The 15,961-nt window shown below is 32.6% G+C and overlaps 1 protein-coding gene across 3 annotated transcripts in view; it reads right to left on the bottom strand.

Annotated features, from left to right (window-relative positions):
• LOC130448530 (optomotor-blind protein) overlaps positions 1 to 15,961 on the bottom strand; it is a 134,785-nt gene that overhangs the window by 32,602 nt on the left and 86,222 nt on the right. For 2 of the 3 annotated variants that reach the window (XM_056785956.1, XM_056785941.1), the window contains exon 4: positions 15,026 to 15,052. The exons of the other annotated variant lie outside the window; for it this stretch is intronic. In XM_056785956.1, coding sequence (XP_056641934.1) covers positions 15,026 to 15,052 — 27 coding nt within the window. The remainder of the gene's footprint in view (positions 1 to 15,025; positions 15,053 to 15,961) is intronic. 3 annotated transcript variants of the gene reach the window in all.

Raw genomic sequence — 15,961 nt, 5'->3', positions numbered from 1 at the left:
GCTGTTTTAAACGATAGATGGCCACCCAGGTACAGTAGATACGAACTTTAATGGGTATTTTAACGAAAGGTATTTCGTGGGGAATGTATCTGGTACGTTGATATCTCGCAATTGAAATTTGAAAAATTATAATAGCTCTAAGTGTCGGTAGCCGTGAAAGGGCTTCAATAAATTAAAAATATCTATTTATATCGAGATGAGTCTAGTTCAAATATATATAATTCAAATGTTGTTGACTAGCAACGTTGATACCTAGTGACAAATCATAGACTAACAGCTCTAAAATGCCTCGGATTCCGTGGTATTCAATTATATGGTAGTCATTCCTTGTTTTTTCTACCATACTGATCTATTTTCTCGGTACGGACTAGTTAACGACTATCAGCCTGAAGCCTATTCCTTCGAATATGAGGTTTACCGTATCTGTATACAAACCAGTGTAGCCGTGGCCTTTGTTTTCATAGGGACTGTCTATTTCTAACAACAATTGATTGTTGTTGAAGTTCTAGCCAATAACAACATCCCAGTGCTAAACTACCCACCTTAATCGCCGGATCTTGCACGTTGTGACTTCTACCATTCACTTTAGGTCAAATCTGCATTAAAAAGAACGAGATTTGAGTCTATTGAAGCTTTGAAAGAAAACACGCGCACGTTATAGAGGAACTGACAGAAAAAGACTGGTAGATGTAGATTCTTCTGGAGCGATGTAAAGATAGAGGGGAGGTATATGTTAAAGGTGATAATGAATAAATAGACATAACATCATCAGTCTAGTAACAGCCACATCTCGTAAATGCATGATCAAGATCAAGTTTCTAGTCTTGTCCACGTAGTATTGGTACTGCAGATCCGGTTTTGGTCTTGCGAATCTGAAGGTAGCCTTGGTATTGACATTTTCGCAATACCAAAACCAAAACCGCCATACCAATACCATTCTTACTCATCAGCTTTTCCAGGATTCCTCTTTCAAGGATTAGAGAGATTATTTCCATAGTTTGTTAGAGCTGGTCCTGATATAGGACCTAGGATTTCATATTGTGTATAGGTTATGTTTCTAATTGTCATCTGAATTGAATATTTCCTCTCTTATAACAAAAACATTTAAACAAAAGTTTCTATTAGTTGATTTCAATTAATATTAAAATTTCATTATCAGAATTATTGTTTCTACAGAAAATTATCAAAATAATTTCACCTTGAAATGTATTGTGATGTCAAAGACTAATTTTTAAATCAAATTATCTACTTCAACTAATCCTATACGGATTTAACACGATAAAGCTTCAATAGTACACGTTTACATATTATTAGTGAATGTTTTCGATATACAGATTGGAATTTAATAGTTTGTTTTGCCATGGGAGGTTATTTGAATCATTACTCACGCAGTTGCCACAGTTTTCTGTTGAAATTTATCATTATTATTGTTGCAAGTTGAACACTATACTTTATCTATGATTATAAATGTTTATCTAGTCTCAACCAAGCTTTAGACAAAGTTTCATCTGGCTTCTTCGATCCATTTTATTACAGTAAAGTCCAAGAGCCCGAACCAAAAAACGTACGGGAATAGGTATTTTTTTTATTATATGCAGGGTTGTCCCTTTCACTTCAGGCGCTATCTTGAATAACACGTTTTATCAAATATCTCGCGAACCGCACATCGTACGACAAAAATTGTTCAGAGCATTATTGTAGATAATAATATTTGCAATCTTTTTTATTTGAAACTTTTTTTTGTATAACTCATAGTTTTTTAATTATAGCGCTCTAAAGTTTTTTCAATATAGTTTTTGCTAAATTTTTAGTTAATGGTCAATAATAAATTAAAAATGGTGGTAACTGGATTGTAAAGCATAAAATTTTCTATAAATTTTATTGGAACCTTTTTCCCGTAGGATTTATGGTTTTTTTAAAGTAACATTCGTAAAATTCTTTTTCTTCTATATTCAGGGGTGTCCCCTAAAAGTAAATTCTTCACCTTAGCCGCCATCTTGAAAAACACGTTTTATCAAATATCTCGCGAACCGCGGATCGTACGACAAAAATTGTTCAGATCATTATTGTAGATAATAATATTTGCAATCTTTTTTATTTGAAACTTTTTTTTGTATAACTCATAGTTTTTTAATTATAGCGCTCTAAAGTTTTTTCAATATAGTTTTTGCTAAATTTTTAGTTAATGGTCAATAATAAATTAAAAATGGTGGTAACTGGATTGTAAAGCATAAAATTTTCTATAAATTTTATTGGAACCTTTTTCCCGTAGGATTTATGGTTTTTTTAAAGTAACATTCGTAAAATTCTTTTTCTTCTATATTCAGGGGTGTCCCCTAAAAGTAAATTCTTCACCTTAGCCGCCATCTTGAAAAACACGTTTTATCAAATATCTCGCGAACCGCGGATCGTACGACAAAAATTGTTCAGATCATTATTGTAGATAATAATATTTGCAATCTTTTTTATTTGAAACTTTTTTTTGTATAACTCATAGTTTTTTAATTATAGCGCTCTAAAGTTTTTTCAATATAGTTTTTGCTAAATTTTTAGTTAATGGTCAATAATAAATTAAAAATGGTGGTAACTGGATTGTAAAGCATAAAATTTTCTATAAATTTTATTGGAACCTTTTTCCCGTAGGATTTATGGTTTTTTTAAAGTAACATTCGTAAAATTCTTTTTCTTCTATATTCAGGGGTGTCCCCTAAAAGTAAATTCTTCACCTTAGCCGCCATCTTGAAAAACACGTTTTATCAAATATCTCGCGAACCGCGGATCGTACGACAAAAATTGTTCAGATCATTATTGTAGATAATAATATTTGCAATCTTTTTTATTTGAAACTTTTTTTTGTATAACTCATAGTTTTTTAATTATAGCGCTCTAAAGTTTTTTCAATATAGTTTTTGCTAAATTTTTAGTTAATGGTCAATAATAAATTAAAAATGGTGGTAACTGGATTGTAAAGCATAAAATTTTCTATAAATTTTATTGGAACCTTTTTCCCGTAGGATTTATGGTTTTTTTAAAGTAACATTCGTAAAATTCTTTTTCTTCTATATTCAGGGGTGTCCCCTAGAAGTAAATTCTTCACCTTAGCCGCCATCTTGAAAAACACGTTTTATCAAATATCTCGCGAACCGCGGATCGTACGACAAAAATTGTTCAGAGCATTATTGTAGATAATAATATTTGCAATCTTTTTTATTTGAAACTTTTTTTTGTATAACTCATAGTTTTTTAATTATAGCGCTCTAAAGTTTTTTCAATATAGTTTTTGCTAAATTTTTAGTTAATGGTCAATAATAAATTAAAAATGGTGGTAACTGGATTGTAAAGCATAAAATTTTCTATAAATTTTATTGGAACCTTTTTCCCGTAGGATTTATGGTTTTTTTAAAGTAACATTCGTAAAATTCTTTTTCTTCTATATTCAGGGGTGTCCCCTAAAAGTAAAATCTTCACCTTAGCCGCCATCTTGAAAAACACGTTTTATCAAATATCTCGCGAACCGCGCATCGTACGACAAAAATTGTTCAGATCATTATTGTAGATAATAATATTTGCAATCTTTTTTATTTGAAACTTTTTTTTGTATAACTCATAGTTTTTTAATTATAGCGCTCCAAACTTTTTTCAATATGGTTTTTGCTAAATATTTAGTTACGCTACATCGTACGGATTGTTATTCTTAATATTATTATTATTAATTAACGTTATGATTTTATTATGCTATATTATATTGTACAGTATTATTTTCGAAAAATCGCTAAACCGTTTCAATTTTGTAAAATACAAAAATCTAAAATCACTAAAAGAAAAACAATTTTACGAATGTTACTTTAAAAAAACCGGGAAAAAGGTTCCAATAAAATTTATAGAAAATTTTATGCTCTACAATCCAGTTACCACCATTTTTAATTTATCATTGACCATTAACTAAAAATTTAGCAAAAACTATATTGAAAAAACTTTAGAGCGCTATAATTAAAAAACTATGAGTTATACAGAAAAAAGTTTCAAATATATAAGATTGCAAATATTATTACCTACAATAATGCTCTGAACAATTTTTGTCGTACGATGTGCGTTTCCGCGAGATATTTGATAAAACGTGTTTTTCAAGATGGCGGCTGAGGTGAAGAATTTACTTTCAGGGGACACCCCTGAATATATTAAAAAAAAACTTGTTCCCTTACGTTTTTTACAGAAAAAGCCCGGCTCTTGGCCTAGTAGATTTCGAAAGATAAATCAAGTTTTGAAAAACGTCTCAAAATAAGTTAGATACTTGATTAAGTAAATATTAACAACAACACAGATCAAAAACAAATTTTGAGCAATTTTTAGAGCTTTGATAAAGTCGCGGAAACGAGTGGCTAAATCAGTTTCTTCATGAGGATGCTTCAATGTACACTACATTTATATAAATAATGAAAAATCTATACAAAAATGACTTTTGAAATATATAAATACATTCTTAACATAAATGTCTAATTTTAGTGCTTACCAAAAGCATTTTTTAACAGTTTCTATGCTTACAATGCTATAGCTTGTATACTAAATAGTCAAGCGCTGAAATGCTTCGAAAATGGGTTCAAACGCATGCCAAAGTGTATTGATCTTAATGGATAATAGTCGGTTTTCGAAATCAAAGACACTTTTTCATAATTTTAAATATTCCACACACATTTAAGCCTAAGACTCAGCATATATATGATCCGGATTGTTCAAACAACGTTTCTTTTGAACTGCACCCTACAATTTTATAAAACTGACATTAATACAGTTGATTTTCCCATCGGTAATTTCATTATTGCTAAAAGCGTGTTTTTTATTTTGTTCAAACTATAATTTATTTGTAATTCAATCCAATTTCTATGCTACAATCAACTATTACCGATTTCAAATTTTAATCACGCTATAGATAATTTCGAATTTGCTTAATCTCAGAATAGATAAAGAAGCAATAAAATCAAATCAGTTTATATACAATATTAATAATATGAAATTAAGTGTGCTAAGAACGGTCTGGTACCTCGAAATTTGTCGTCTTTCATATATATAAAAAAAATCATCGACTCAGGATTATAAATCACGACAATATTAATAATGAAATGATATTGGGGAGACGTAATTATTATTATTAAACACAAATTTTCTATTTTGAGGTATTTTCATCCCTCAAATCGTTTTTAAACTCGGAAAGCTCACGGCAAATCGATAAATTCGTTCTACGAGGGTCATACTAAAACATAGTTTCCATATTCCAGCTTAGATATTCCCTAGGCGTCAACCCGTTGACGAAGCGCTTTAGCTATTGAAGCATTTCCTGTTGCTGGGGTCTAAGTCCGAGATGTAGGCACGACAGTTCTCCAAAACTTCTTAAGCAGCTCATATGTGAAGCGTTGTCCTGAAGATTCTGGATAGCTTGCAGAAGTTTGGTCAATGTTTCACGATGCGTGCAACCCATAGAAAAAGCCCCGTATCGTTTGTGAACTTGCACTATTCACCATAAACCTCAGATCCTTCCACGTACCAGAAATTTTATAAGGTCTGAGCATCTAGCAGCTCACTCTTTGCTGATTTAATGATCCTTCTGTCTCTTTTCTTTAATTACGCAATAGTGATTATTTCTGCTCTAATATTAACAGTTTTAGTAAGAAAAAAATTGTTTTATTAGTCACAAGTTTTTCACCTATTGTAAGGTACAGGGTGAGCTAAAAAATCGACTCAATTTGTACACTCGAAAGTCTCCTCGTAACAACGGTAAATTTTGGAGACAACAGATTATGCTCTGGCCTTGTCGCAATAAGGTGACGCTTTATAACCATGGATGGAAGGTGGATCCATCACTTCACACTCGAAGCAAAAGAACAATAGAAAAAAAATAGTTTGGAAAGGGAGAACCGGCGCCAAAGAAGGCAAAGACGGTTCCATCTGCATGGAAGGTCATAGCGTTGGTGTTTTGAGATGCGCTTGGGATAATTTATAAATAGCAACCATTATGTGAAGTTATTTCAACGATTGAGTAAATAAATCAAGCAAAAATGGCCGTATTTGGCTGAGAAGGAAGAGTTTCACCAAGACCTGCACCTGCTCACCCAAAATTGATGAATTAAAGTTTGAATTGCTATCTCATCTACCCTATTTGCCAGATTTAGTCCTCTCGGGGCTATTTTAATTCAGAGACTTGAAAAAAATGGCTCAGTGGTCAAAGATTTCCCAACAATAGAGAGGTTAAGTTGCTAGTTAATGGCTATTTTGAGAATCTTGACGATTATGATATTTGTTTATTGGGCCAGGTACTTCTGGGACCTTCCTGATATAAATTATGATATTTTGACAGGAATCCTTGTAATTTCCAATAATCATCCTTCACATTAATTCAATTATTTGTGCTAAGCGAAAAATAGCTTTATTACGAGACTCCATAAAGACCCCATATTTAGTACAAAGATATACCAAAAATATTTTTTATTTGAAAGAAATGTTTTCACTTTTAGTCAAATTCTGAGAATTTATAATTGTTTTTTGTTTATTAAATACTATATAGTCACTTAAATATAAAAGGACAAGCTCCACCTCTTTTTGGACAGAAATATTTTTAATAAAAACCCGTCAAAGATTTAACAATGGCCATTATATCACGTAAGCCAATCACAATAAGCTATAAAAACAAAAAAAAAAAGAATAAACAGACATGGCAGTCTGGACAAGAACAAATCAAAATCATATTCCGCGGGTCAGGCATCTAGAAATTACTAAAAAAAATGGTTATTCAAATTACAATGAAAATAGAAATCCAATTAAATCAATTAATTTTGGATCATCTGATTTAACACAACCAATCAGTACGGCTTTATACTGAAAACAGATCACATGTTTTTACTTCACCACGTTGCCATGGAAACAAATCGGTTTATTTCTATTTTGACGTTTAATATTTCAAAATGTCACGATTCGATCGAAGTATTAATGAAAATATTGATGAAATTGTAAAACCAAATATACCAAAATAGTTATTTGTATGCCAAGAACTGAAAGTGCTACTCTACAAAGTAGTATTTCAGCCGCGGCGTACACAACATTTTTTAAACGACGCATAAGATACAAAACTTTTTCAATTACACTGAGGGAACAAAATAAATAATAGAGAATTATAAACATTTTATTTATTGAACAATTTAATGTACTTAATGATATTTGTAATATCAATATTAATTTATTAAAATTAAAATTTAAGGTAAACAAAATTATCGAAGTGAAACTGTCAACTGTCAACTGTCAAGTGATTAAAGTCACTCCAGAGCATCCCGAAAGTGTTTTACAGTACGGAACTGTCACTTCTACTACATGGAACACTCAAAACGCGACTTTCGAACAACTTTCAGATGGCGTCGTCTAAAAAATACTGTTAACAGTGAAAAAATTGTATGGAAAGCATTTATGGACTTGATGAATTGATAGAAAGTATCAATTAGATGGAAATCGGAGGGAGTTTAGTACAGAGTTTAAAAAAACTACGGAGGAACCTAGTAAGTAAGTTATTACAAGAAAAAATATCATAAAGAAACGTAAGTTCTTATGGACACGCTCAAAAGTGCGCGAGCTGCTCGCGATTCTATACGGCGAAAACTGCTGTGAAAGGAAAGATCGACAGCATCAAGTTCCGTAGAAATAACGAAAGTTAATGAAATGGAATACCTCTGAAGAGCTTCGATCACATAGCTGAGGTATAATTAGGTTTTGTAACAAATCGAATTGAATACAACCCTGTATTCAGCAAGACTTGCCAAGGGAATTCAAGAACGAGTACTGACATCAAATCAGTCAACACCGTCAACACAATTATCCCACGGAGTTTTTAACTTCACTGGATCAGCACCTCAAAATTTGCAGTTAAAAGGATCAGACTGGTTGTGGAAAAGAAAAGAGTTGAGGCAACGATCATAAAAGATAAATACAAAGGAGAGGATGTCGCGTATACCGATGATTCCAAGGTTAATAATCTCCGGTACGTATGGCCTTTACGATGACTATAAATAAATCGCAGGGACAGTCTTAAAAAACAACGTTCGTCCTGTCAGATCCAAAAATTATCGCTGTTATGATGATATGTCCATTGAAAGAAAGACGATTCAATATTGGACACCAAGGAAACAGAATACTAATCAATCCAATAGACCGACCGTGGTTAGTGGATTGATTAAAAGTGGTAGACAAAAGTAAAAACTCATCAAAATTACAGGTCACAACATGTCAACTGAATAAAAGAATATTTAAATATTGACGAAGAACGTCATTACCAAATTTATTAACACCATGCGTATTGGAAATACATCTTCATCAGGTATAGAATCAAACACGTCTGGATCTTCACTCAGCTTTTCAAATTTTTCTTTTGTTGATTCCACCTTCAAATGCATTGTTTTTGCTCTGTATTTTCTGTATAATTAGTACATCAAGAGACGGTATCTGTTTCCAAGCAACAAGCTTTCGAAATCCATTTTTTTCCGATGCCGCGGCCCCCCATCCGTAAGGGGCCCACATTCCAAGAGGGATGGACATCTAGTGAAATTAATTAGATTTTTCTTCAATTAATTCAAATTATCTACGAGCAAGAACAAGTTAAATGGAAAGTTGTATCAAAATTTTAATGAAAAAAATATCAAACACTTAGTTTTAGAATGTAGCCGGTAGGGGCGGTAGGTGATAAAATCCTTGCCACATTTAGATGCAACGCTTTGAGATTTCCACTTTAAGAGTGTGCACAAAGAACTATTTTAATGAAAACTCCATTGCAAAATTTTATAAACCATATAAAGCATTTCAACATAAAGCCATCGATATGCCTCAAACTCTCGTAAGTTGGCCTGGAAGATCTTAAAAAGACTCGAAATTAATTAGGAGATTTAGAGACGCAAGCAAAAGAATAAAAGGTCGTTAAACCTTGACATACCTGAAATTCGTCAGGAAAAGTGAAATTTGCGAGAATGAACGCCTCCAAGATACTGGAAGCTTGTTTAAAGTTGAATATACAGAATCGTAAAAGCAGCATCGATCTTTGTTTTATAACATGTGGTTATTTCCACTAATCTTCACCAAACCTCGACTTATCATACACCAAAATATTCCTCATGGATTAATCTATCTATTGGTGAGAATTGCGTGGAAATCCGTTCAGTGATTTTTGAGTTAAGCACTAATATACTGAAGCGCAAAAGCAGCATCGATATTTGTTTTATTACATGTGGTTATTTCCACTAATCTTCACCAAACCTCGACTTGTCATACACCAAAATATTCCTCATGAATTAATCTATCTATTGGTGGAAATTCCATGAAAATCCGTTCAGTAATATTTGAGTTAAGCACTAATATACAGAACCACAAAAGCAGCATCGATTTTTGTTTTATTACATGTGGTTATTTCCACTAATCTTCACCAAACCTCGACTTGTCATACACCAAAATATTCCTCATGAATTAATCTATCTATTGGTGGAAATTCCATGAAAATCCGTTCAGTAATATTTGAGTTAAGCACTAATATACAGAACCACAAAAGCAGCATCGATTTTTGTTTTATTACATGTGGTTATTTCCACTAATCTTCACCAAACCTCGACTTGTCATACACCAAAATATTCCTCATGAATTAATCTATCTATTGGTGGAAATTCCATGAAAATCCGTTCAGTAATATTTGAGTTAAGCACTAATATACAGAACCACAAAAGCAGCATCGATTTTTGTTTTATTACATGTGGTTATTTCCACTAATCTTCACCAAACCTCGACTTGTCATACACCAAAATATTCCTCATGAATTAATCTATCTATTGGTGGAAATTCCATGAAAATCCGTTCAGTAATATTTGAGTTAAGCACTAATATACAGAACCACAAAAGCAGCATCGATTTTTGTTTTATTACATGTGGTTATTTCCACTAATCTTTACCAAACCTCGACTTGTCATACACCAAAATATTCCTCATGAATTAATCTATCTATTGGTGGAAATTCCATGAAAATCCGTTCAGTAATTTTTGAGTTAAGCACTAATATACTGAAGCGCAAAAGCAGCATCGATCTTTGTTTTATAAATTTGATTATTTCCACTAATCTTCACGGAATATTTCACACCAAAATATTCCTCATGAATCATTCTATCTATTAATGGAAATTGCGTGGACATCCGTCTAGTTTTAGACAAAAATTAAAAACGACATCTCTAAGGGAACGTGGTGATTCATAAATCATAAAATATCATTTTATTTCTTCAAACTTCCCCATTAGCATTGTATTGCTGCTATCTTCCTGAGACTACGGCATGTCGAGCGATCATTTCCATAACTGTTACGCAACTCAGCTATTCTATCCATTGAACATTTTATAGTCCAAAATTTGAGTTTTGGTGATGTCACTTTTGCTAAAAAGAAAGCCCGAAAAAAGAAAATTCAATAATTTGTACTCAAACAAAAATTGTGATTCCAATTTAGTACAATCTTTATTTATTTATTTATTATTACTTCATTTATTATGAAATAAAAAGCTTTATCGTTGATTGTGCTTGATACGCCACTGGTCAGATTAATATTTATTCAGATCCATTTTTCGCGAAGGTATTGCTCAACATTTATTCCTAATCATAGAATATACGATGAGATATATTTAGAATTATAAGGCTTTCGTTGTTTGATTGTATAATAAACATTATTTTTGAGATATCCTTTATAATAATATCAAGTTAAAAATTTTGGTGAACACGCCTTATTCCTTCGAGAACCTCCACCAAATATTAAAAATTTGATTAATTAGTTTATTCATTGGAATCCTGACCTGTAGTGATATTAATGATGATTTTGTGTATTCGATCAGCGATCGGACTAAGATTGGGAGAAGAAAGACAAAGAGAAGATTAATCGTGGGACGGGTAGAGAGAGTGAGAAGGGGCGTGGTCAGATGGCGCCACTGTCCGGCGAGAAGGCGTACGATCTTCGGAATAATTTGATAAAGGTAAGGTTAGGAACCTTGTTAATTTTATTAGGGTATTTTTTTCGTTTTTATATTTTTTTGGTCTGCGTCTCGGATGAATTTCGCGATAAATTCCAAGGATCACAATGACGAAGGAGGTTAGGATATTATGTTGTGGTGAAATAAGAAAAGAAAAACGTTATATGGTGAGTAATTTGTTGCTAGGGAATAGTTTTACGAGACAGGGGCGGGCTCGAAATTTTTCGAATACATTATTATCATGAAATAACCTTCGTTTTATGCCAATTATGCTTGAATTTGTCTCTTTTTTCTTAGTCAAAATTGGGAGTAGTTGAATTACACTTGACAAAATTAAGTGGGGAGTAGTCGCTCTCGCAGCACATCAAGGAATTTTTTCTTTTACTTCTTCTGCTTGCTATCAAACTATCTGGATCTTGTATGACCTGTGGGGTTGTAAGCAAATTGTGATGACAAAATTTTGTTTTGTAATTCCTCAAATGATTAACATGGCTATTGAATATTAGAAACACATGTCTTGGAATGGTGTTAATTCCGTAGAACTTAACTTCTGGAATACCCTAGGCCTTTGTTTTAATTATTTTCAATAATAATAAATGACATTATTTTTCAATTACATTTTAATAATCCCTATTACTGATGAATGTTCTTAGAGAAACTCAACATAAGAGATCATGAATCTATGTATCTATTGGTGGAAATTGCGTGGAAATCCATTCAGTAATTTTTGAGTTAAGCACTAATATACTGAACCGCAAAAGCAGCATCGATCTTTGTTTTATAACATGTGGTTATTTCCACTAATCTTCCCGGAACCTCAAGTTATCATATAGCAAAATATTCTCCATAAATCAATCTATCCATTGGTGGAAATTGCGTGGAAATCCATTCAGTAATTTTTGAGTTAAGCACTAATATACTGAACCGCAAAAGCAGCATCGATCTTTGTTTTATAACATGTGGTTATTTCCACTAATCTTCCCGGAACCTCAAGTTATCATATAGCAAAATATTCTCCATGAATCAATCTATCCATTGGTGGAAATTGCGTGGAAATCCATTCAGTAATTTTTGAGTTAAGCACTAATATACTGAACCGCAAAAGCAGCATCGATCTTTGTTTTATAACATGTGGTTATTTCCACTAATCTTCCCGGAACCTCAAGTTATCATATAGCAAAATATTCTCCATAAATCAATCTATCCATTGGTGGAAATTGCGTGGAAATCCATTCAGTAATTTTTGAGTTAAGCACTAATATACTGAACCGCAAAAGCAGCATCGATCTTTGTTTTATAACATGTGGTTATTTCCACTAATCTTCCCGGAACCTCAAGTTATCATATAGCAAAATATTCTCCATGAATCAATCTATCCATTGGTGGAAATTGCGTGGAAATCCATTCAGTAATTTTTGAGTTAAGCACTAATATACTGAACCGCAAAAGCAGCATCGATCTTTGTTTTATAACATGTGGTTATTTCCACTAATCTTCCCGGAACCTCAAGTTATCATATAGCAAAATATTCTCCATGAATCAATCTATCCATTGGTGGAAATTGCGTGGAAATCCATTCAGTAATTTTTGAGTTAAGCACTAATATACAGAACCGCAAAAGGAGCATCGATCTTTGTTTTATAACATGTAGTTATTTCCACTACTCTCTACCAAACCTCGATTTATCATACACCAACATATTCCCCATGAGTCAATCTTTCAATTGGTGGAAATTTCGTGAAAATCCGTGCAGTAGTTTTTGAGTTAAGCACTAATATACTAAACCACAAAAGCAGCATCGATCTTTGTTTTATAACATGTGGTTACTTCCACTAATCTTTACCAAACCTCGAGTTATCATATAGCAAAATATTCCCCATGAATCAATCTATCCATTGGTGGAAATTTCGTGAAAATCTGTGCAGTAATTTTTGAGTTAAGCGCTAATATACTGAACCGCAAAAGGAGCATCGATCTTTGTTTTATAACATTCGGTTATTTCCACTAATCTTCACCAAACCTCGAGTTATCATATAGCAAAATATTCTCCATGAATCAATCTATCCATTGGTGGGATTGCGTGGAAATCCGTTCAGTAATTTTTGATTTAAGCACTAATATACTAAACCACAAAAGCAGCATCGATCTTTGTTTTATAACATTCGGTTAATTCCACTAATCTTCACCAAACCTCGAGTTATCATATAGCAAAATATTCCCCATGAATCAATCTTTCCATTGGTGGAAATTTCGTGAAAATCCGTGCAGTAGTTTTTGAGTTAAGCACTAATATACTGAACCGCAAAAGGAGCATCGATCTTTGTTTTATAACATGTGGTTATTTCCACTATTCTCTACCAAACCTCGATTTATCATACACCAACATATTCCCCATGAATCAATCTTTCCATTGGTGGAAATTTCGTGAAAATCCGTGCAGTAGTTTTTGAGTTAAGCACTAATATACTGAACCGCAAAAGGAGCATCGATCTTTGTTTTATAACATGTGGTTATTTCCACTATTCTCCACCAAACCTCAATTTATCATACACCAACATATTCCCCATGAATCAATCTTTCCATTGGTGGAAATTTCGTGAAAATCCGTGCAGTAGTTTTTGAGTTAAGCACTAATATACTGAACCGCAAAAGGAGCATCGATCTTTGTTTTATAACATGTGGTTATTTCCACTATTCTCTACCAAACCTCGATTTATCATACACCAACATATTCCCCATGAATCAATCTTTCCATTGGTGGAAATTTCGTGAAAATCCGTGCAGTAGTTTTTGAGTTAAGCACTAATATACTGAACCGCAAAAGGAGCATCGATCTTTGTTTTATAACATGTGGTTATTTCCACTATTCTCTACCAAACCTCGATTTATCATACACCAACATATTCCCCATGAATCAATCTTTCCATTGGTGGAAATTTCGTGAAAATCCGTGCAGTAGTTTTTGAGTTAAGCACTAATATACTGAACCGCAAAAGGAGCATCGATCTTTGTTTTATAACATGTGGTTATTTCCACTATTCTCTACCAAACCTCGATTTATCATACACCAACATATTCCCCATGAATCAATCTTTCCATTGGTGGAAATTTCGTGAAAATCTGTGCAGTAGTTTTTGAGTTGAGCACTAATATACTGAACCGCAAAAGCAGCATCGATCTTTGTTTTATAACATGTGGTTACTTCCACTAATCTTCCCGGAACCTCGAGTTATCAAATATCAAAATACTTCCCATGAATCAGTCTATCCATTGGTGGAAATTGCGTGGAAATCCGTGCAGTAGTTTTTGAGTTGAGCACTAATATACTGAACCGCAAAAGCAGCATCGATCTTTGTTTTATAACATGTGGTTACTTCCACTAATCTTCACCAAACCTCGAGTTATCATATAGCAAAATATTCCCCATGAATCAATCTTTCTATTGGTGGAAATTACGTGAAAATCCGTTCAGTAATTTTTGAGTTAAGCACTAATATACTGAACCACAAAAGCAGCATCGATCTTTGTTTTATAACATGTGGTTACTTCCACTAATCTTCACGGATCCTTGACTCATGAATTAGTCTATCTATTGAGAAAATCTGTTCAGTATAATTGACTGCCCAAAATTGAGGATACATACCTCTCACACTGCTACTCGGTTCCTTTCTCTATTCTATTATCCAATTGCTATAATTGAAGTTTCAAAGGGAGACATTTTTTTTTCCGATTAGAGATTTTTCTAACTCAAGACCTTTAGGTCATAGATAACTTGAAAACAGAATGTCAGAGAAATTTTTAACACATTTTTCAAGCTTCTCTTTCAGTACGATAGCAAGAAAATAAATTAATATTTAATAGTTTGTAATATTTCCTTAATGTAGTCTAACTCTCTCAAGCTCAAGTCTCGTTAATAAATTAATTAATAATAATATTATATTATCCAAAACTATGTATTTTGCCTACCTACGAACTTAAAAATGAAGTAATAAAAATTTTACGTACCAGAAGTTCTACAGCTTTGTCTTTCAACTGAAAATAAGTAAACATAGTTTTAGATAATCGTCAAATATTATTAAACCAGATGTTTTGTTTCGAAAACATTACAAACTATCCAAAGTAATTTATTTATAATAATCTGATCTGGATTTCAATTTTTCTTTTATCTCCTATTCATCCACCAAGAAACAACAATCGAAGAAATTGTGAATTAGAATCTAAATTAATCCAAAATGACGTCCTAGAAGAAACTCAACTAGATTTTGATCAACCGCCGATCTAAACTCCACCGATGGTTAACTGGAACTTTCTTCCCAAAAATTTGCGTTGACTGCACTGAGAGTTCAATTTTAACCAATACGCAAGCTGAAGTAAACAAAAATTGAGGTTAGAAAGTACATTTCAACTGTCGATTGACACTTCGATATTTATAATACGTAAATTCTGTTTTAACTAACAGTTGAATATCAATCTTCGATCAACCGGACTCCGATTTCATTCTCTCTTCGTTCAGAATGTGTATTTAACACTTGTCGATGGTCTAGGTATTGGATTAATAGTCATAAGGGCAATGGAATAGTTAAATATATTGCGTTAAAGCCAATCGTAGTACGTACTACACGTTGTGTAGAATAAAATTTTATATTTTTCAAGGTATCTGCAACTACAAACTATACTAGATAAGTGAGGTTATGTTTTTGACGTTCAGCGACCATCAACGCGTAAAAAGTTGATTAATTTTTGACATTTATGAACGTCTAAGGCGCATTTTGCACGAAAATGTTAATTCCATTAATAAACCAAAATGAATATTTCAAATTTATATCAATAACTCGCATACTCCTCGTATGACAACGTGTTTTGAGTAGTTTAACAATTAAAAATATCAAGTAATGTCATATTTGATATATTTACAATGTTGCCGCTTCTAAAAACTTAAAT

Source organism: Diorhabda sublineata, chromosome 1 (assembly GCF_026230105.1).
Source record: "Diorhabda sublineata isolate icDioSubl1.1 chromosome 1, icDioSubl1.1, whole genome shotgun sequence".
Lineage (NCBI taxonomy): Eukaryota > Metazoa > Arthropoda > Insecta > Coleoptera > Chrysomelidae > Diorhabda > Diorhabda sublineata.
Note: the sequence above shows the minus strand (reverse complement) of the source record. Positions and strands in the feature narration are given on the sequence as shown.